Raw genomic sequence first — 22,191 nt, forward strand, 5'->3', positions numbered from 1 at the left:
CTGAAAAGAGACAGGCAGAATATTGGAAGTCAGTTGTTAGGAGGCCTTTATACAGACTACTGAAAACATGTTGGGAAGCTCTGAGTAAGTGATACTCCTGGTAAGCGTAACACAGGTGAAAAAATAAAAGGAAGAACCAGTGTGATACAGGGGTAACACAAGGAACACGGGCAAAAACCGAGCTGTTCTTCATTGTTCTGCAGGCACCAACAGACAGCAAAAGTCCCCATCATCCTTTTTTATTAACACAACCTGCAGGTTGTATTTTACATATCGGATTCCCAGCTATTACATTGGTTAAAACCTACTCAGTTAACTAACCTCAAACCCAAACCAACCCCCACCCCCAGCACCCTTGCCAAGGAGCCCAACAGAAGGGCCCGAGGAGGCTGCAAAGGTGTTGTTACAGGACCACCTCACCGAACGCTTGCGGAGGGGGGAAGGGCCAGCACGGACCCTGGCCCCGTGCTGACACTCGATACCCTCTTCTGGGCAGGGACTGACCTGTTTTCCAACGATTCCACAACGCAAAGCCATTTCCTGTACCTTAAACTAATTCCTCAGGCGAATCAAAGGCAGTCAAGTCCGGACGGAAGCGAGCGAGTTCCAACACTTCCCCGAGCAGCACTCGGTCGTTTAACTCCTTCTGAATGCCCGACACAGGAGCATGTTACATCACAACATTGTTTATTATGTGACTTTTTACAATACAAACAAAAATACAGAAACGCAGTATATGAATACAGCTAAATGCGAAATGGTGATGTTTTTCTTGAGGCCATATTCCCATTTCTAGTAAAATAAAAGAGACTGCACACAGGTAGAAACAGGTTGGTAGTTAACTCCACAATTTTGCCTAGGAATGACCTATAAACGCATTTTCCTGCTACTTACCATAAAATGTAAAAAGGGAGTTAAAGGAAAGTTTTACTCGCTGGTTCCTACCATATGAAAGAAGCTATATTCTATTTAGGAGGGCCAATATATGGAAAAATATCTAAATTAAATGTTATTACAAAAAAAAAATGAAGCAGTAATGAGATCCTTCTGGCTAAAGAAGTTACTAAATGAGAATAGCATATATTTAAAGAATCCAAAACATAGAAGGGTTGTTATAAAAAGCTTAGGTGCACCGTAAGCCTACAACTTCTGTTTTTTCCATGTGTACTTTTAAACAATGGAAGTGTCAAAAATAGGGTCAACTGTGTTAGACTAAATTACATTATTGTATATGCTGCACTGAATGGAATTCTTGTATTATAATAATAGAGAAGCATTGTTCGCATCATATTATGGCAATTTATCCTCACTAAAAACCCTCTGGAGTCCTTGCATTTTTTTTTTAATATCCTGTAAACCATCAAACCACCAGAACATGATTGTACAACAGTAAAATGTTTTCTTTTGCATTAAAATGACATCTGTTTAAAAAAAAAAAGAGAGGAAAAAAAGGAAGGTACTTAGAGCTGTTATTTTTCCAAGTACACAACACCCTAGAGAATTCAAGGCATCTCATTCTCCATCAAAATTAACAAAAATTTGTCATGCTGTTAAATCCATTACTATGGATACAACTGGTGCAAAATTGGTCAAATGGATCCAACAAACACTGATGTCCAGGCTGGCATATTGGCAACTAATACATAACTGGTGGTCAAATAGATGCATTTAAAATATCTTCCCTTTCTTCTTATTCTTTTCCAAGGTTCTAAAACAATATATAAAAAAATAGTTGGTTACACAAGCATACGTACTCTGATTTTTTTTACAGAAATTCACTAAAGTACATCTTTTAAAACATGCATTTTACAAAGCTTTACTGGCCACAGTACAGTGTATGAAACGTAGTATTACGTGCATGGTACTTGTACTACGTGGAGTCAAGCAATGCTTTTTCAGGGCTACAGTTTCCCTTCCAAGGACTAGAATTAAATACTTTCATTCTCAAAGCTTTAACTCGTCACCCCTCAGAAGTCTGATGTGATCTAGCTTTCAAATACAGAACTTCTTTTAGCTAGAACTAGTTGTGTATGGATAGAGTGCTTTTGCAGATTAAAATCTGCTTTAGAAGCTAATAATCTTCCCAATATTCCTGATATATGCACATTTATAACTAAAAGCAGGTAAGATTCTTCTTTTAAGTGACACTTCCTTTGCGGCCAAGCCAGCACTGGCCATTATCACCACAAGAACTGCCTTTTAGCAGACAGTGACAGACCACTTGCTGTGAACTGCAGGACCAGACTCCCAATTTACCTGGAAGAATTCTGTTGTTCCAAAATACGCTGTTGAGCTTCCCAGTTCGCCTTCTCGTCCTCAAACTGGCGACGCTTTTCCTCTAATTCTTTATGCTGTGCCTCCAAATTCTTTTTCATTTGCTCGTGGCGTCGCTGCAGCTGTAGAAAGAGTTATGAGCGGAGTCGGTGAGCGTAGAACACACAGCAACTTTGGGAGCCACAGTAACAAGCTTCCGCAGCCATACTAATGCAAGAAAATAGAGTGTTCTGTTTTCTCTTCAGAGAAAGCAGCTCTTAGGCCAAACACACTAAGGTTACAGGTACTGCCAAGAACAAACAAAAAGGGCATTAATCCCATAGCTTCGTTTTACAGTTAACAGAAACACCCCAACTGCTGCCCCCGTTACAGACAGGGGTTGTAAACAGCTACAGGTGGCAAACAAAAGGAAATTCAAGAATACTTTGATATGTGATGCAAATGCTAAGAAACAAATCACAGAGCATTTGAGTATCAGTAATACATCAATTAGCAGCATCTTTGAGTTTGCGTGTGGGGAAAAAATCCCACATGGATTTCATCCTATAATGTCCTATAATCATCCACGAAGATGCTCCGAGGGCTGGAGCCCCTCTGCTCTGGGGACAGGCTGAGAGAGTTGGGCTTGTTCAGCCTGGAGAAGAGAAGGCTCCGGGGAGACCTTATAGCACCTTCCGGTACCTGAAGGGGCTACAAGGAAGCTGGGGGGGACTTTTTACAAGGGCCTGTAGTGACAGGACAAGGGGTAACGGGTTTAAATTGAAAGTGGGAAGGTTTAGATTGGATATCAGGAAGAAGTTCTTCCCGGAGGGGGTGGTGAGGCACTGGCACAGGTTGCCCAGAGAAGCTGTGGATGCCCCATCCCTGGAAGTGTTCAAGGCCAGGCTGGATGAGGCTTTGAGCAACCTGGTCTAGTGGAAGGTGTCCCTGCCCATGGCAGGGGGGTTGGAACTGGGTGGTCTTTAAGGTCCCTTCCTACCCAAATCATTCTATGATTCAATATTAACTGTATTAAGGATAGATGTGTGAAAACATTAAGTGGATTACTTTATTCGCTAATTAAATTAATTATTATTAGTGTTATTGAAGTGAATTGTCTGCACTGCCAGAACAGTGTAAGAAGTCGCTCCTGCGAGTTGATGAGACAGACTGACACTGAAATGTGTTGTACATGCAACAGACAAACCATCAGCAAGAGTGAATCTTCCTGTTTGGTATAACACTTTTGCTAATTGAGTTAAATAAAGCTCTCTCTTTCCTCACGCTCTTGCAAGTTTTTGTCTTACACAAACCCTTCAAAAACACATTTCCTTTTACAGCTATTTTAAATGCTTTATAGTCAGTACTGTTGTTTACTTTTCTACATTTAAAGAAACACAATGCAAGTTTGCAAAGTCAGAAACAGTGGGGAGAAAAAAGAATTAATTGCATAAACATTTAAAAACAGGTATCACAGCATGCAGAGTCATGAAGTAGTACATGGGGAGAAAAAAAAAAAAAGGGTTTTTTGTTTGTTTTTCATATAACAAGGAATGTGGAGGCCAGAAGCATAAATGAGTTCAGAAAGATTTGAGACAGAAATTGAGGAAGGATAAATCCAGTGACTACTTAAACACCGTGATCCAGATAAACCATCCAGCTCTGCAAACTGCTGACCGGTATGTCCTGGCATTATATCCTTCTCTATTTGCTTCTCCAAAAGGAAAAAAAAAAACCAGCTAGATTGATTGATTCCTCCTTCCCCCCACCCCTTCCAATCGTATCTCTTGGCTCCCTACAACGCCTAGGCTGCCAAGCATTTCAACCACCCTGCCAAGCTTCCTTACTTGCCCTCAAATTTGGAGCCAAACTTTGTTTTAGGAACTTGGGCAGTTTTGAACTTCTCTATCAGGCTTCTTGTGAGAAGCTGCTTTCTGAAAACTCAAAATTCATTTTCTACCTAAAACTAATTTCCTAATAATCTCAAAAAAAAAAAATCACTTCAAAGTGAATGCAGTGCTTGAACCCATCAAAAACAGTTCCACTGTGTGAACTTTACCTGGAGACATCCATAAAATTTATGTGTGTTCAAATAACACCAAGACACCGACAATGTGTCCCTGACTCCTTCTTAGTCTAGTAATTCTCATTTCCATGGTTTCTTACAGACATCATATCAAATTCCTGAAATCCTTTTTTAATATGCAAAGCAACTCGTCGTTACTACATTAGCTTACGTAAACCATGAAAGTCTCAGAGCGTTTTAAAGCACACAGAAGAAAACAGGCATAAAAATATTCCAATGAAGAGGGAGAAAAGAGGGCGAGTAAGAAAGTTAAGGAGTATTTTCACATGTTGTGAAAGTAAGAAGAAGAGAATGCACATGAACTTCCAAATTACATTTTAAGTTTGGGCTTACCCCATTTCAGCAAAGACGATGAGCTGCGAAAAGAATAACTGCGTCGTCTTTAAACAAGAAATCCAACTACGGAATCAATCCCTAGACCTAAGTAACGTCGCAAAGCCTTGGCAAAACCGGCCACCTCTACATCTGTTGGGCCTCAAGCATAGCAGGGTTTAAGACATTTCAATTACCTCAGCTTCAGAGTCCTTCAGTTTCTGAACTTTTTCTTTGACTTTCATCTCGAACACCTGTTCCATTTCCATTTCCATTTTCTTCATTTTGGCTACATGCTCCCTCCTTTCCTCCTCCATCTGTGCCAATGGGCTCCTGCCATAAATCCAGAAGAAGTAGTTAGCCAGTAAGAACTTTTTTGTTCCTGTCTTGTTACATTAAGGGCATCTGTAAAAAGCAGGACAAAAATGCTGAAGTGTGAAGATAAGTAACACCACTGTATGCACTGCTAGCTTAATATAATAATGCAAATGGAATGCAACTGTTCAGTTCAGCTTTCCTCAAAAAGATATTTCATACAGCATCTTTTCCTCACCCCCAACTGATTTACATTCCATTTAGGTTAACAGAAACTCCTGACTTTCTATCTTTAGTAGAACCTGGTCATGAGAAGAGAGGAAATCCCAGTTACAACAAAAAAACCAAGCATCTCCCAAGTGATCTTCAGACATCTTTTCCTTTCTCATTCAAATATATACAAAAATTAACGGACACATAAATTTTAAGAGCGTTGGAGACTCAAGTCCTGTTTCCTCTCTAAACCTCCACTGTTCAAAGTAAGTCCAAGAGTCGGTTAACCTTACAGCTCTGCTGAACGCTGTGGCCATCCTTCTGAAGAGACAGCTACTATGCAGAAAACGGTCTGGGCAACTGAACATTAGTATTTCATGAAAGTGTCAGTTGGAAGATTTTCCTTTAGAAAGCTATTCAACTTTTATGCATAAAAAGAACGTGCATTATTTCAAAATTTCTCTATACACGTCATGGTAACTGCTTTCCTGGGTTCTCCTGAATTTTTAGGCATGTTACCCATATTACGGTGATACAGGTTTTAAACAGCAAGCTGCACATTAAATACCCAAAGAACCAGGATGATTTTGATGTAGTGATGCTTGATACACACACTCTTGTACGATTTCTCTGCTGTTCAACAACAAGCAATCAAAACGCATCACTGGCCTCTTGTTTCAGTTCGGAGTACGAACGGCTTGAAAGTTTTAAGTATCATGTTGCTAAAAATGAAGAACTGAATAGATTTGGAACTGTTACAACCATCCAGCAGAGGGTATCTACTGTAACGTATGCAAAGTCACTCAGACTAGCAAACTGTAAAATAGAGGTGGCAAGCCTAAGCCCTATCAAAAATAGTATTTTTGCTTGCAGTGCTTAAAAACAAAAACACACACAGAAAAATCCTGTTCTGATTCAAATCATGCAGATAAAGCATTCTAAAATGAGAAATTAATTGACTTTTCAGTTACGATTAAAACACAATTAACAATGTCTATTTTGATTCAGACTTTGCCACTCATTCTTAAAGGAGTGGAGGTTATATATGACACATCTGGTATGATTATTAATGCCTCATTTTATCCTTCCTACTAGCCATACAGTGAAAATAATCAGTCGCGTGCACTCAAGGCCACATGAACTTTTTCCTCAAATACCAGTATTTTAAAGGTGACAATCGGTGGGGGGCAAGGAGGAAGAAAATAGCATTTCAGTGAGTAAAATGTTCTATAATATACAAAACAAACTGATCCTCAGGCTAACGCTTACTTAGGCCAATTGCTAGCAACTTCTGTCAAGGAAAAAAAATGGTTTATCACTGATCAAGTACAATAATACACAAAAATAAGAAGAAAATGAAAGAAGATGTGAGTAGGAGTACTCGTTGAAGCTAGCCTGCTGTCAAAACAAGACTATTTTATTGATGACACCTTTTAGAAGTGTAAAGTTCTCAAATGTATTTGCTCTTCAAAAAATGAAGGAAGTGGATCTGAATACTGAGGAATCATTGCTGCAATTTCTACAGAAATTGAAAGGGGAGCAGAACCGCCCTTCTACTGACAACCTGATGATGTAATGGGTATGTCACGTGAGCCAGGTCTGAGAAAGCGGTAAAAGTCAGTCTGAGCAGAAAATTCGATAAACAAGCGAGCATCCACAGTTGAGAGCTTTACGACATAGGTCACAACTGGTTTGTTAGGTCCTAGGTGTGCGACATGGGTAAAAGCACATCATCCTGTACTTCAGGGTAAAACTACAAAAGGCACTTGAAAGAAAAAAAAAAGAGCACTGAACAAAGGTGTAAAACATTTAACTGATTTAACAGGATGTATATTAAAACAGCCCTCTAAGTTCATCTGCAATAATTAAAACTTATTCTAGATACGCACAAAGTGGAACCTCTGCAAGCCAGTAATAAGATAAAATCATGGTCAAAAAAGATTAACGTAACTAGCGTCCCCCATCAAATGAAGAGTGGTAAACTTATAGGATGAAAATTCCACTAATTCTTTATAAGCATGTATATAAAGATTATGGAGCTACAGAAAGAAGCTGGAGGAATTTCGTAATTTATGCACTTAATTGTTAAAATTTGACAAAATTTATTGTGGGGCCTAGCCAAATATTTTCTACAGAGGAAAGGTTTTTACAGAGATGTCTGTAGTATTTATAAATTCCTAAAATTTACATTAGCACACCTAAATGCTAGGGAAAAATAACAATGCCAAAAGCGGGGTAACAGGAAGCTGTTTGAAATTGGAAACATTAAACAGTGAAACCCTTCTTGTGTTTATAAAATTTTTGTCTATAAGTTTTTTGGAAAAATTTAAATGACCACTTACATGCCTTCAACTGTGTCAAATCTAAAAAACAAAAAATACAGAGGCTTAGCTTAGCATGCTTAATTAAATAAAACCACAAAACCAAAAAGCAATGTTAAAAAAAGTAAATTCATTATTAATAGATTCCTAAAGCTAATTTATGTGCTCCCCCAAATGCAATGTTTTTTTCACAGCAAAAGGAAAGACTTCTAAAGCTTCTTATACTTATTTCAAATTCAGTTAGTGAAATCGCCACACCACATCAAACTTAATGCAGGTTGGATACTTGCAGGAATAGTTTCCCTAGAATATGCATGCTTTTAGAGCCATTTTAAATATTTTAGTGACACGAACCACCACTTGCTCTAAACAACTCTGCGGAAACTAATGCCGGATGGAGGCTTATCTGTTCAGTTTAGAGTTGTCCTCTGGTAAAGGGCATTGGTTTAAACCCACCCCCACCCCGAGTGCTGCAAAAAGAGCAGCTGGGTGCAGTGGCCATGAGAGGTCTCACCAGCGGCCTAGCTGGGCTCGGCTCAGCCTCGCCTCCCCCGCGCGTAAAACCCGGCACGCCAGGCGGTCACGCTAGGACCACGGGGTGGGCGACAAGGCTGACAACAACATTCTGCGGTCGAGTCTCGCCGTTCAGCACGATGGGCTGGGTAACACTTCACAGAACCGGCTAAGAAAGTAGGCCAAAGGAGTTAGAAGCAGTCTAAGCTAAGCAGAAGGGCCTACGCGTCATGTATTCTGTCACCCTGTGCTGACGGGTTCTTGAACACGTCAGCGGACAAGGCTCATCTTCATAAAGTAAGACTTTCAATAAAATGAAGTTTTACTTTTAAACTCACGAAGATTTCAGCCTCATACAGCAAACCAAAGAGATTTCTCAAATTAAAATTTGTGCGTTTCGGAGCAAATGCCAATTTTCTCAGGTCACGCCATACACGTGTGAAGTTACAACTACCACAGAGCTTGAAGAGACAAGTTACCCACGTATGTGGCTACTCTTCACACCGTACTAACGGTTGGAAATTTTAAGAGATCAGACACTAAACCCAAAATACAAAAAGACTACACAGTCATGAAAAATACACGCTTTGGACAGTTACCTGTAGATCAATTAAAGGTTCACCAAATCAAAAGACAAATCTGAGAGAAACTTAACAACTGCACAGAAGGAAGTTGCTTCAATTCCTCCACACAGTATTGACAAAATTTGTAGCACATACTTCTGTTTTCACATTGGCATTTTTGTTCAAAGAAATACGTTAGCAGCCGCACGAAAACCAAAGAGCTGCCAAGATTGCAGAAATAGAGCCATTTTAAAAGTACAAAAGGTCAATCCAGTCTCTCCAACAGCTGCTGGTAGGAGATGCTTTTGGAAAAGTGCAAGAACCACTGCATGTACATCTCCTCTTCCGTGTACCCTCCCAGCCTACAAGAGGGTATCAGCTTAGGAGCGCCCAGAGCCAGAGGTTGTATCTGTGTTTAACAGTATGCTTGGAATACCACCAGACAGCATCAGAGCACATCTCCGTTCTCGTACGGAGACAGCGGACCTGTCTGCTGTGAAAGAATCAGATTTCCAGAGGACAAGTCAAATATTGCTCCATTTTGAGACACAGACACTTCTTGCAAAAGGCAAGCAGGCAAGCATAAAATTCCTAAGGGATTGCATAGATAAACGGTTAGTAACTGTTCCTCCCTCTTTCAATTCATTTCCAAGATGACACGTGGTTATTAGGAAAATTCCTTCTATGCTGTTTCAACTATGCCAGACTCAAAACTACAAAAACACACTGAAACCAAAAAAGCATGTTAAAGCTTAACAAAAAAAAATGCTGCAACTCAACATATGGATATGGCAACAATAAGAATAGCACCAGCTGCTTCATAACCAGCAGATGCATTCAAGAGTTTTATCCACTTACTTAAAGTCACCATGTATTTGAGGAAACAAACCCTAACGAAGGGTTCAAAAATATTTCTTACAAGTTTGCAATAGTTTTTGCAATCTTTCAGATGGCTGAATCAAACAAACCACGAGTATTTATTTCTTCTCTTTAAGTAAAGGAAACGCTGATGGCTAAGAGCACTAGTTGAGTTTATTCACTTCCAAGCTGCAATACTGCGGTGTTTGGAGCGACAGAATTCCTACGGAGAACAGTGTTCCAAAAGGCACGTTTACCTAGAAATACTGAACTGGGACAGCACAGTGATCTGAGATGGCAGAATATGCAAAAATAAGCATGCTTCAGAAAGCAGAATAATTCCAGACAGTCTTAGCATAAGTTCTAGCTAGAAAGGAAATCTCAGCAAGGCCCTCAACATGCTTAGGCCAGGGAGAGGGGGGATGAACGACACGAAAACTGTTTTGAAACCTTCTGGTAGATGCATGTAAACCACAAAACGCGTCTTGTTATGTTTGCAGTATGGGAATAAAAAACACAATTTTAAAAAAATCATTGCATTATTCTTCTTAAGACCATAGACAGGCAATCCTTACTTGCACTGGGTAACAGACTAGGTCAGTTGGTGCCGGCTAACAAATCTAGGCAGGCACAAAACAAAGGGATGAAAGTGATATCAATAAAATGAAGATTTTTCTGAATATAAAGGAAAACGTACCAAGACTTGGAAAGGGATAAAAAATTTCATCAAATGGGCGGGGGGGGAGGGGGGAATCAAAATCACTTCCCCTGATACCCAAAACTGCAATGAACGTTTCACTTCAGTACAGTAATAGAAAATAAAGAGTTCAGTAAAAAGTGTAACAGCAAGTTAGAAGTCCTGGAGGAAACACAGAATTTTCTACCCTGAGCTACTGCTAATACATTATCACCTCAGCAAAGAGAAAGTTGGCTCAAGCACATCATCTTCTCTAATGGGCCCACCTGCACTGTTTCTCAAACGTACACCTTACATCACCCCTTCCCTTCCCCAATTTTTCCACAGTGACTACCTCATTTAGCACTTTTCCTTCTTAAAACTCCTCCTCTCCCCACCCCCAAGACCGTACTGTTACGAGGACAAGCGTAGCTTGAGAAGCATTTCCAACATCCTCGCTACACGCACCCAGCAGCCTTGAGATGCGAGTCAGGGATAACGTGATGGCAAGAAACGTGACAGTGAGAAGAGGTAACCACTGGGTTACGGACACACCTACCTGAGGACTACTCTCTTAAAGACTTGACCTCACTACATACTTTACCTACATTTAAGTAGACTTTTGAAGAGTTGACATAACTGACACGTACTATTCCATTTTTTGTCAGTGCTGAGGAAAGCTTCGTGTAGGCTCACACTACCTGAAACTCAGTCATGTCCTCTGCAATCATTCCCCCACAGGCACTTTCAAAGCATTAAGGTATTGTAGAACAGACACCTCCGCAGTGAAAACTGGGTCTTTGTAGCTGTCTCAGGGATTGGAACAGCAGGTATTTCCACCTAATTTCAGGGATCTTTTTCAGGAAAAACAGCTATAATTTGGTATATCATTAGCCAAACAGAATACTACACTAAATTTTGGTTCAAAACTTTGTATTTAAGAATACAGTACAAATAAAAAAAGAGTATCAGTAATTACTCATTATTTATTCACTAATAATTGTTTATACAGTTGACACGTAGAGCAGGAAAAATACTTAAATTTAAGAGCATAGCTATTCTCAAATAGCATTCTAAAATGAAATATGCAGCAGACTCTACTTTTACATCTTCCAATAACTTCATCAGGTTGGCAAAGAAACTCTGGTCAGAGGTAATTAAAATGACATACCAGGGTTAAAACCCAACCAAATGAAAAACCCACCCCAAAAAACCCACACCCCATCAACAACAAGACCACAGACCCCCTGCACTGCAACTCTCTCGCAGAGGATAAAGATGTTGCAATAAATGCGCTGCCACGATAAGCAACCCTAGAAGCATCCAGCATTTCAAAGATGACAGTGGTGCCTCTGGATTTTCTAAGCTTCGAAACCAACATTAACCCATTCTACTCAAAAATGTCCTTGACACTGAGTATTGAGCAGTCATGCCAGAAGAGCCAGTAATTCCAAAAGTAGTATATGTACACCAAAACAGAAACACTAATGCAGGACAATTTTGCAGTAAGTCAAACTAATAAACTGAAATAGTAAATGTAAGGATTCTCTTCAGAACTGAATCTAACTAAAACCCAGTTATTTAACACGTTCAGGTAAACTAGTGTAAACTTCAGTGAAACAGAAAAATAACAAATCGTAAGCAAACGGAAGTATTGTGTTCAGACCAGAGCAGAGCCGAGAGGGAACTGACTGGAGGATACATACTAACAAAACCACCACCACAGAATAAAACCCCAACTGAAAAAAATCACACACACATACACAAAACCAACCAAAAAAACCACAAACAGAACCCCCACCGAACACCCACCAGACAGAGCAAAGAGATTAAATACTGCAATCCAACCTTAACAAGCACTTACTTTGTTAGCTGCCCTTTATTTTTGTTGTTGTCAACACCGTTGTATGTAACAGCTGCCAGTTTTCTGCTTCTGTAGTTCTCATAATGTACATTGTTAGTGACATCCTTCAGGTCCTGCATATGAGTTCTGTCAATAGGTGTAATTTGTCATCTTAGTGCACACATACAAAATGCTATCTGAAAAGTCAGTCCATGTTCATTTTGCAGACCGACTTACACTGTATCCCTTCATTATTGTCCCATTCCCCAAAACGCTGTCATTCCTCCGTTTAAATTAGGGCTGTCAAGACAGCAAAGCCACGGCAATACCAAATCATTTTGCACGGAACTATCTCAAATTTGCAATATTCCAAACATTAGCTTACAGGACCAATCTTTGGAAAATTTTATTTCTGTGGATAAACTTGCAAGTATTTGGAGAACAGACATGAAAGGCATGTCAGGCAAGAAACAACAAAAAACTTCCTAGTTTCCACCTTTTAAGTCTGCAAAAGTGAAATGTAAATTTCAAGACTAAAAGATACAAACAGTAGCTTCCTTTAATAATCTTCCACCATCAGCTTGGAGAAAAGCAAAGCTTAATAACCAAGCCAACAGTTGTTACAGCAGACGTTGCTTGCTGAACTGCTGCGAGTCTAGGACTCGGCACCTAACACAACGAAGCACAGTCCTGCAGTTGTCTAAAGCAAGGCTGCCTGAAAATTAAAATGAAAAAAAAAATGCCTACAACTACACGTCAGCACTAACAGACAACCTGGGTTCCTATGGATCATGTTTTTTTAAGAATAAGTAATCATTAAAAAAACCATCACCACCCCCACTTGCTAAATATCTGGTTAAGTGAGATATGACAATGTGCAAGATACTGACTGCAATTAAAATATGAGGAATAATAGAAACCAACTGGCTCACATCCTTGTTTCTCCAATATATGGCTTTCCATTCTCAGACATGCTAGAAAACTCAACGTTACCTGCAAGTTCCTTACCTTATCAACATGTTCCTCAGAATTGTGAAGTCACAGTGTTCACCGTTTTCAACTACAGAAAGAGGTAAATTTTTGTTGAGACACCACTCAAAACACGTGCCTTAAGCAGAGGCAAGGCTTTTAGATGCCACCCATCTCCGACATTCATTCCAATGACAGATTGCTTCCAGTCTTCCCTTACTTGAACAGTATGTGTGTTAACAGTAGGACAGCAGCAACACCATAACCACACCAGTATCCCTCACTGAGGTTCCTGTGCTCCCCTAAGCCACGCTGGCAATCTGTACTCCGAGTCAGTACAGCAGGTTAAGCTACGGCGACAGAAACACAGTTTTCCTCATTTCACTAAATTTGGGTTTCTTTGGAGGCCCTGCCACAGCTGTACAATTAAGGATCGCACACTAACTGAAAACCTCAAGTCTAGATCCAGCTGTATCCAAAATCCTTGGAAGACAGATTTAATGCAACCTATTTCTCCCTGCCCCATCAGATGAGGTAAATTTTAATTTTCATGTGGATTTAGTTCTTTAAATACACACCCTTCCTTTGCTTAGCTCATGAGTTGATGCCCCTGCCTACGGACCAAAAGACAGCATCGACAGCTGTCATTAGATGCCACCTACTCCACCGCACCTATTACCCCGTTACTGTGGAAGAGACTGATGCTCTGAGTGGCACTTCCCTGGCAGACAACGAAGGGACCCTGGAGGAACACGCACACCCTCAGAACTCTGGTGTGCAGACAGAGAAGGCAACACACAAAGCTCTTACACACAAAAGGCAGGCATGATGCAGGTTCCAGTGTGCCCCTGAAGTAGAGATGGATGTTGTCATGGGAAGGAGGAAGATAAACAGGATGGAGGAATTAAAATAACCCAAGTAAGTCCAGTGAATCCTACAGAAAAATGAAGCACGTAGCCTCCTTGTGTGTTCAGCTTGTATCTGCACTCCTGCATTATGTTATTCATGGTTTTACACAAACGGGTAAGTTCCACTCGCAGAGTACATTAAGTCATACTCCACAAAAAAGCTTCATCTCTGAGCATTCTCCCTTAGCTGACAGGCTCAGAGAGGTGCCTTTTTGTTAGGCTAGTTCTTCCCTTCCAAAAGTTGTACAATCACATGAGTGGGAAACCTTTACGAAGTTTGTTTTAAAACAAGGAAAAGCAGCACCACTTGTACATCTCCAAATGCTAACACAAGAACCTTACTTAAAGCCTGATCCTCTCTGGTGCAGCTGGTTTTTACTTTCTGCCAAGCCTCATTTCCTGCCAGACACGCACTTCAAAGTGCCGTAGCATTTTTTTCTAAAGTATTGGTCCATACACTGCTTCTTGGCTGGGTTGGATTTTTTTTTTTTTGGTCTATTTTACACTATATCAAACTTATAGTCCATTGCCCTCGTAAGGCAGAAAGAGTGAGGAAAAAAAATCTTCTCTTTATTCAACACAAGCACACTACAAGGATAAAGTTCAGTGTAATAGTGATTGCTTAACTATGCAGCATGGTACAAGCCATGCCACGTGCTACTGGAAATAAGATGACAGCATTAAAGGACAAGAAACGGTTGTCAGAAGAACACTGTTATCTTCACGCCTCTGTAGCAGTAGAAAGTAACCTTTAAGTGAATAAAAAGAACTATCATAAGTATTAAATTCATTACCAGGTCCGTTCCTGTTGCAATACCCCAGCCATTAAGCCTCAGGTGTTTTGGGGAAAAACCAAAATGCCTCCAGAAACTTAAAGTTGAAATTTATGCTAGTCAAGCCAATCGAGTTAACATTTATAATGTGAATACTCTAAAAAGAAGAATTTAAGAAATGAAGATTTTGAAGGATGAAATTAAAATAAGAATGCTAGCAAATAGTTTTAATCTAAGCCTCATCGTTAACTACAGTAAGTTACTACAGGTTTTACAGTTCCTCAGTGAGGCTACAACAGGAATCTGCTTGCCCAGTTACATGTTGCTGAACTTTTACCTTGTTCCAAGACTGTCAGAAAAACAAAATGGTATACTCAATAATTCCCCAGACCAAAGCACATTCAAATTAAGCATTTCAAACATTTCAGACTAATGGCTGGTAAGTTCTAAACGGATAAAAATCATGTGAAAGCCTTACCTTCTGCAACACCCCATGGGTACTGCCTTCCTCTAACTCTCTTGCCATTGACTTCAATGATCGTATTACTCCCTACCACAGCAAGAGGTAAACGGTCCTACAAGATAAAGTATTGCTTTAAACCCCCAAATTTCTAATTGCCAAAAGATACCGAAAGCATGCTCGTGTATAAACTCGACGTAAGCTAGTCTGGTGCTATAGCACTGCCATGCAGATTACCCCAAGTGCAGGAACAGTTATGTTTACTGACCTCTGCCTCGTGTAATGACATGCATACACAGCACACACGTCCAGTTTAGAAACAGACATTCCTGCAACTTCGTAAGCTGAGCAGCAGGCCAACCATGTCCTGTTTACTCAATTGCACAGTAACTATTTATCAGCTCATATTCCCACTGGCTACAAGGACTGTTACTTTGACTGGATCTTGTGCCTAGTTTTCAAAGGTTTGGCAAAGAACCACTTCAAGTTCTTGTTTTCAGCTGAACCAAAAACCCCCCTGGTGTAAGAAGCAACGAAGGAGCCAAGAGCAGCTTCAAGTAGCTGAAAGGAACAGCATACAAAATGAAGCATTTCAGACTTTGTCCTTGCTTTTATTCTTCTCTTCTCCTTTAGGCTTAGTCCCAGAATATCTTCCATTTGCGCTATTTGTGTTTATCTATCCCAGGTAATCCCCACAGGAACAAAAAAATTTAAAAGCTCTAACAGGCTGTTAAAGCTACTGAACAAACAGAAGCAAGGCTCAAGAAATAAATACAAGATGGACTTCAACATAAAAGAACAAACCAAAAACATGAGTGAACAAAGGAAGAAGCCTTTCAACAGCCTGACATTCCTTTTGATTTTCTTTAGTCCTCGTTTCCATGAAGGTTTCAGCATATCAATTAGTCAGACAGCTATTAACAGTGATGCACACACGCTGTGCCACTGCACACCTCCGTCTGGAAGACAATCCGTGCCTCCTTCCAAGCTCAGAATCAAACAAAACGTGTTAGGCGGGTAAAAGTCAATTAGGAATGGAATAAAAAGAAAGTGATCTCCTAAGAGTTTATTAAATGAATGTGTGACTGAGTGCTCTCATTCTGAAATTTAGAGGACTTAGGTCATCAGTGTAAGAGTGTCATTCACTGTCTCTGCTGGGGAACCCTGACCCTTAGAACAGCTTCACATCCAATTTTTATCTTCTAAACATGGTGGGCTCCTCATTAATGACAAGAAGCTTTTCAATCTCTACCCCCACCAAACAGTTTTTTTCAAAAGACAATTATTTACCTTTATTTTTTTAACAATCTTATTTTCTTCTTCATCATCCGTTTCTGGAAATTCATATATTTTAATTTTGTGTTCTTGGATTTCTTTCATTATCTGAAAACAAAAATATGTTATTTGTTTGAGGTATTCACACTTTGTAATAACTATTTCTCGCTTCAAATCTGATTCTCCTTCCTTCTGTTTGACACGCAGGATCCTTGCATATTAAGATGACTAGGTTGTATGACAAAACGTGCACGTGTTGGAACACCATCAGGTGACCCCAAGGGATTACTGGCACAACCACCTCTCCATAGCCAAGAGAAGACAGGATCAGAGCCAGAGGCTCACAGCTAACAGAATATCACATCAATACCAGGCAGCAAAAATGAACATTGGTTTCCTATGATGGGGCAAACGGATTTGCAATAATGCACACGCAAGAACTAACACAATAGAGCTTAAATTCTCAGACTAGTCTCACAACTGAGTCCCTTAAAAAAAAAAAAAAAAAAGGAGGATTTGAATAGATAACTACAGGCATACTTCAGACCTTTGAGTTCCCACAATAGCTACTGCTGTCACTCCTATTCTTTTCTGTTTCTAGCTCACCTGAGCATCAGTTGCTTGAAGCAGGATCCCCTGCCTATTTTAATCAAGGCAGTGTCAGTCGCAAGCTCTAGCAGGTAGTTGTGTTGAAAAAGATTTGCAAGCACTAAGGAAACTTGAAGAATAACTGACAGCGTCATTAAAAGTAGGACTGTACTGTTTTGGTGCTCAGTTTGTCCAAAGGGTATTTTTAAAAACAAGCTGATTAGTTTTCCAGAATTTTAGAACAGAAAAATAATAGACCATTTAGCTGACAGCTACACCACAGAGCCCTGGGGAATACTTCCAGTTCATGGGTTTACAGTCTTATAAGAACGTAAGTTTCCAATTCATGCAGGACTTACTTTCAAAGTTTGATTTGGGAAAGTCTCCCTTATTTAACATCAACTCACTGATACAGCTGCTTATATATTAAGAAATATTCTGTGTTCTACTATTTTCCCCCCCTTTCAAACAAACAAACAAACCAACCAACCACAAACCACAAACCAAACCCAAAACCATGAAATGCAGCTAAAACAGACTTGAGGTCTATAGCACCTTGCTTAAGTTTCTCCAAGGCAAAAAATGTCCTTCAACTTTTAGTCTTAAATTAAGAATTTTGCACACAAAATCTCTTCACGCCAACTCCTTCTGAGAACCTGTGTTCTTCTGAACCAGGACTGGACAGAGTTCCGTAAAAGAAACTCCATGCCTTGTCTTGTCCTGTTGCGGGTTCTCCTCATCCTCCTTTACGCAGCAAAGCCTAAATGTTCTGCTCTGATCATCTACTTGAAATAGTGTCTCCAAGTGGTTTATGTTTTAATTCCAAATTTATTCTACAAAGAAGTTATATCAGCTGTATCAATGTTAGAATTATCTCACCATCTTTCAAACGCATTACCACAGCCCAAGACTGAACGACAGGTATACCGATTCTCATCTAACACCGGAGGCAGCTTCAATAAATACAGCATGTCAACACAAAAGTGAACACCACAATAGAATCAATAATACTGTAATAGTGTTAAACACTTTTTTTTTCCTTTAAACACACAACTTCTGTTAGGCACCTCAATCTTGAAAGCTCCCTTACAGATTTTTATCTCAGCAGTGAATTACTTCACTTGCCAAGAATCATACTACATTTGAAACTTCTTCCCCTGAGGACAGAAACAAGATTATTTCACCAAGAAATATAATTAAATCTAGAGATATAAATTACTTAGCTTTGCTGTCTCAAGTCATTGCTTCAGGGTTTAAACTTTGCATGTAAGAAGGTAAATCTCACCATTTCCATAGGGATCAACTTACTAAATTATCCCATGTTGTAAATATTAATCTTCCAACTCACCTGTTTTTTAAACTGTTGGCATTCCTCAGGTGTAAGTGTGTCTGCTTTGGCAATAAGCGGAATGATATTCACTTTTTCATGCAGGCGCTTCATAAACTCTATATCCAAAGGCTTAAGTCTGAAAGACAGCATTAATTAAACAAGAATGTACAGATGATTTGAGATTTGGGCTCACAACTACTCTTAAGACACTGATTTATGAGTGACAGATGCTTGAATGAAATTCAAAAAGCTACCTGCAACTGCTATTAGTAAATTCCCTAAAATGATATAAGGCCAGAGGAGTAATTCACAAGTTAATATCACTAGTAGTCATGAGACTTCTGCTAGCTGAAATTACACTGATTTAAGAACTCCCCTACAAAGGTAGTAAAGCTTGTGTCATTACCTGGAAGACAGTTCCATTTAAAGCCTGACTGGTAAGAGTTTAGAGTTGTGAATCATGCTCTGTTCACATTCACAGTTTCAGTTTCTAACAGTCATGTTTATCTGTATGTTTCTTCCCGAGAGCGAGCTATGAGATGGGGTTTTTTCATGCATTAGATCACTGAAGCAGTAAACTCTGTGGCCTGTGTACAAATGAAGTAGAAACAGCTCATCTCTAAATCGCCACGTGTAACACAAAGACCATTATGAAAGCGGGTGACAGTGACAAAAACTAAAACACTTGCCGTATGGGTTCATCAAACCGTCAGCAGGGATCAAAGTGAGTCAATATTTCCTGCTTGCTAAAGTAAAGCCACAGAGATTTTGATGCATTAATGCTTCAGAATTATAGCAAGTTTAGTCAGGCTTAAAGGATTCACTTGGAGGATTTAACAAGATTATTTCTCATGTAAAAGAAATTAGGATTAGGAACATTAAACCCAGGTTCATTTGGTACTCAAAATTAGCTTCTCGCTGACATCGTATGTAAGAAAAAGTAAAGAAAATGTTAAAGGACACGTAGTTCATTGGACATTTTCTACCTGCCACTGAAATTTCTCAGCTACTCAACCTGTTTCCATTACGTAGCTACCACTAAGGCACGTCTGGATTAAGAGCCCTGGTTTTGCTATCCATTCACCTTAACATGCTTTCCCTGTCCTTAATTCGAGAAGCTACTTAGGGCAACACCAGGCTGAGGGGTTGCTGCCGAAGCAGAATAGTTCAGAGTGACCACAGCACCCACCTCAAGGTCTGGCGTTTACCCTGGAGACGGAAGCAGGACGCCTTTGCATAAGGATCCCAGAACTGCAGAAAGAGGCTGCAATTCCTCATCACCCCCTTCACTTACCTGGGGGGCTCCTCCCACCCCTTCGCTCTCTCCCCTTACCCCCACACAAACTAACCCGTCAGCTCAGTTCAACCTGCAGGGTTGGGGGGGGTGTTTGATTTTCAAATGGTACCAACCCGCATTTTACAAACGTATTAAGTCATAAGGACAAACAGAAGTAAGTTCACCTACAAATGCTTTAATTTCATGTAAACACAATCATGTATTAAGAGTGAAGAGTGCACTACTCGGTGGGTTACGTGTGCTGCTCTCTGCACAGGAAACACGAGTGAAGACTGCATTGCCACAGGAAAACAGGTAGGAAGTGAGCAATGTCCTTTTCATAGAAGGCAGTATCTTAAAAGAGGAAATGAATGCGAGCTGCAGCACAAGTTTTCTGTGCTCCACGCATTTCCTTAATTATGTGACAATTCCAAGCATTTACTCCAGTAACTGAAAACCACTATGCACAGCCAGCTCAACTTTACACCTCCCCAACCCCCCAACACCACCACCAAATGCCTGTACAAGGAACATACTTTTCCAGCTTTTAGCCTCACAAATTTAGTGACCAAAACTTACATTTATCTGAAGCATTACGTTTATTTTTCCTTACAATTTGTACCCCCCACTGGTATAGAAAGTTTTAAGGGATAAAAGGGGAGTATGTGAGGGCACAGAGGGATGACAATGTTTTTTGAAGAACCTGAAAGTTACCTCAGAAGAGACTGACTAACACAAGGAACGGGATCATATTTAAATGGCATTCTGATTTTGCTAGTAAAAATCACTAGTAAATCAGTGTATGCCAAGGATTCAAGTGTTTGCGTTTAAAACTGAAATGCATGTTGAGCAAAAATGACATTCAACATACATGCTGGGCAACAACAACAAAAATGTTTAATTAAGGCAAGTCTAAGTAAGAAAATCTCTCTTCACCCCTCAGTATTTCTTTCCCAAATTTGAGAAGTCTGTCCAGTTCAAAATGATTAGAACCTTTCCAACACCAAGTTTAACAGTTGGCATTTTGCACTGCCGGTGGAATATTCCTCCGAATTCCTTTGTTACTCCCTTCAGTAAGTTTTACTCCTGTTGACCCATACAATAGAAGAGGATACTTATCCTCCTTCTGGTTCTGAAGGTGTAACTTCAGAGCCTTTGACCAGCTTAATGAACTATAATACAATGATAAAATGCTAAGCAACCAACTTCAGATACTGTGGCTCTGCGTCTAACACACCCTGGAGATGCAGTTCTCCTTCTCCACCACTAGGTAGAAGTCTGCTCAAGTTAAAAACTAAGCAAGGGTGGAAGATTGCATAAGCATTGAAAAAATCCAGAATGCCTATATTGGAATTGGCACTAGACAAAAGATCACACCCCAGGCGAATTAAAGCATGCTTATAAGGATACATGAAACTTCCCATCTTCAATTCATCACTAAAATCAAAGGGAGGAAGGAATAATGGAAAGGATAAATCCTGTTGCTTGAAGCGTGAACCACTTTCTCCTACTCATATGAACAGAAGACACAGATGACAAACAGATCTGGCACTTGTGACCACCTGTGTATTTTTAATTGTTCTAATACTATTTTCCTTGTTATGTAATTAATGTGCAACCATGTGTCCCAGTGTTCTAACTTAGTACTTGTCTGGCTTGCTGACATGTGACATCCCAAAGTAAATCATGTCTGAAATGAAGCATGGTCTGCAGGCCATTATGAAAATGTTATTTGGAACTTCACATAACTAAAAATGCCAAATTTGGATGTTTATTGAAGATAAAAGACAGCGAAAAGAAACAAAAGACACTAATACAAACCCATGTCCTGAAGGAGCAATGAAGTATAAACAACACTGCACTCTGTTATCTGGCATCTGACGTCTGTTCACTCGAGATTCTGCATTCAGGTAGTCCTCAAATTTACTGTCAATGTAGTCGATAACTGGCTGCCAACTGCAGAGGTTACATGAATAAAAACCTGTAAGTTATATCATTTATGTAAAAAAGTCTGTCTTTGCTAAGAAATAGATGTACACTATTTCCACATGCCTTGCCCTTTTATTTTTTTAATTAAGAGACCAAACGCAACACATTTTAAGTGAGCAGCTCCTCAAGATATAACCCAGCTACATAGCCCTGAGGATACAATCTGTGAGTTCACTGAAAAACTCTTTCAAACATAATTACCTTCATTGTAAGAGCATTAAATAGAACACTTAAGACCAGCAGCCAAAGGAATACGCTTTACTGGTCACATCTTTTGACAGCACAGCAGTCGGTTCTGCACACGGCATGTGTGGGTAGAGACAAATGCTCCTTTCACTTTGAGGGAAGAGCTGAGAGCATTTCAATCGAGACATGAAGGCCCCTGGAACTACAGTAGTTTAAGTCTTCAGCAAAATGGAAAGTTTAAAAGTGTTAAAATATTAACTGAGGATCAAAGTACGCGTTTAAAAAAAAGTCCTAAGGTTTTTCATCTCACACACACACAAAATACAATCCAGAATTATTGTGGGAGAACATACAAAGAATGTCTTACCAATTACTATTATCCACAGCATCTCCAAATCCTGGTGTGTCAACTATTGTAAGTAGTAACTGCACACCACCTTCTTTGATTAAAACTTTTGACTGCTCAACCTGTAAAATTAATAAA

The 22,191-nt window shown here is 39.7% G+C and overlaps 1 protein-coding gene across 1 annotated transcript in view; it reads right to left on the reverse strand.

Moving 5' to 3' along the window:
- Positions 1-670: 670 nt before the first annotated feature.
- SEPT7 (septin 7) overlaps positions 671-22,191 on the reverse strand; it is a 29,974-nt gene continuing 8,453 nt past the window's right edge. Inside the window, exons 3-13 of the mRNA XM_010157592.1 lie at positions 22,075-22,175; positions 21,354-21,488; positions 18,275-18,392; positions 16,354-16,446; positions 15,082-15,178; positions 12,962-13,013; positions 11,975-12,100; positions 7,522-7,542; positions 4,849-4,984; positions 2,257-2,396; positions 671-1,708 (exon numbers count right to left, since the gene is read on the reverse strand). Coding sequence (XP_010155894.1) covers positions 1,669-1,708; positions 2,257-2,396; positions 4,849-4,984; positions 7,522-7,542; positions 11,975-12,100; positions 12,962-13,013; positions 15,082-15,178; positions 16,354-16,446; positions 18,275-18,392; positions 21,354-21,488; positions 22,075-22,175 — 1,059 coding nt within the window. The 3' untranslated portion in view covers positions 671-1,668. The remainder of the gene's footprint in view (positions 1,709-2,256; positions 2,397-4,848; positions 4,985-7,521; positions 7,543-11,974; positions 12,101-12,961; positions 13,014-15,081; positions 15,179-16,353; positions 16,447-18,274; positions 18,393-21,353; positions 21,489-22,074; positions 22,176-22,191) is intronic.

The sequence above is a fragment of the Eurypyga helias genome, unplaced genomic scaffold (genome assembly GCF_000690775.1).
Source record: "Eurypyga helias isolate BGI_N326 unplaced genomic scaffold, ASM69077v1 scaffold25258, whole genome shotgun sequence".
Lineage (NCBI taxonomy): Eukaryota > Metazoa > Chordata > Aves > Eurypygiformes > Eurypygidae > Eurypyga > Eurypyga helias.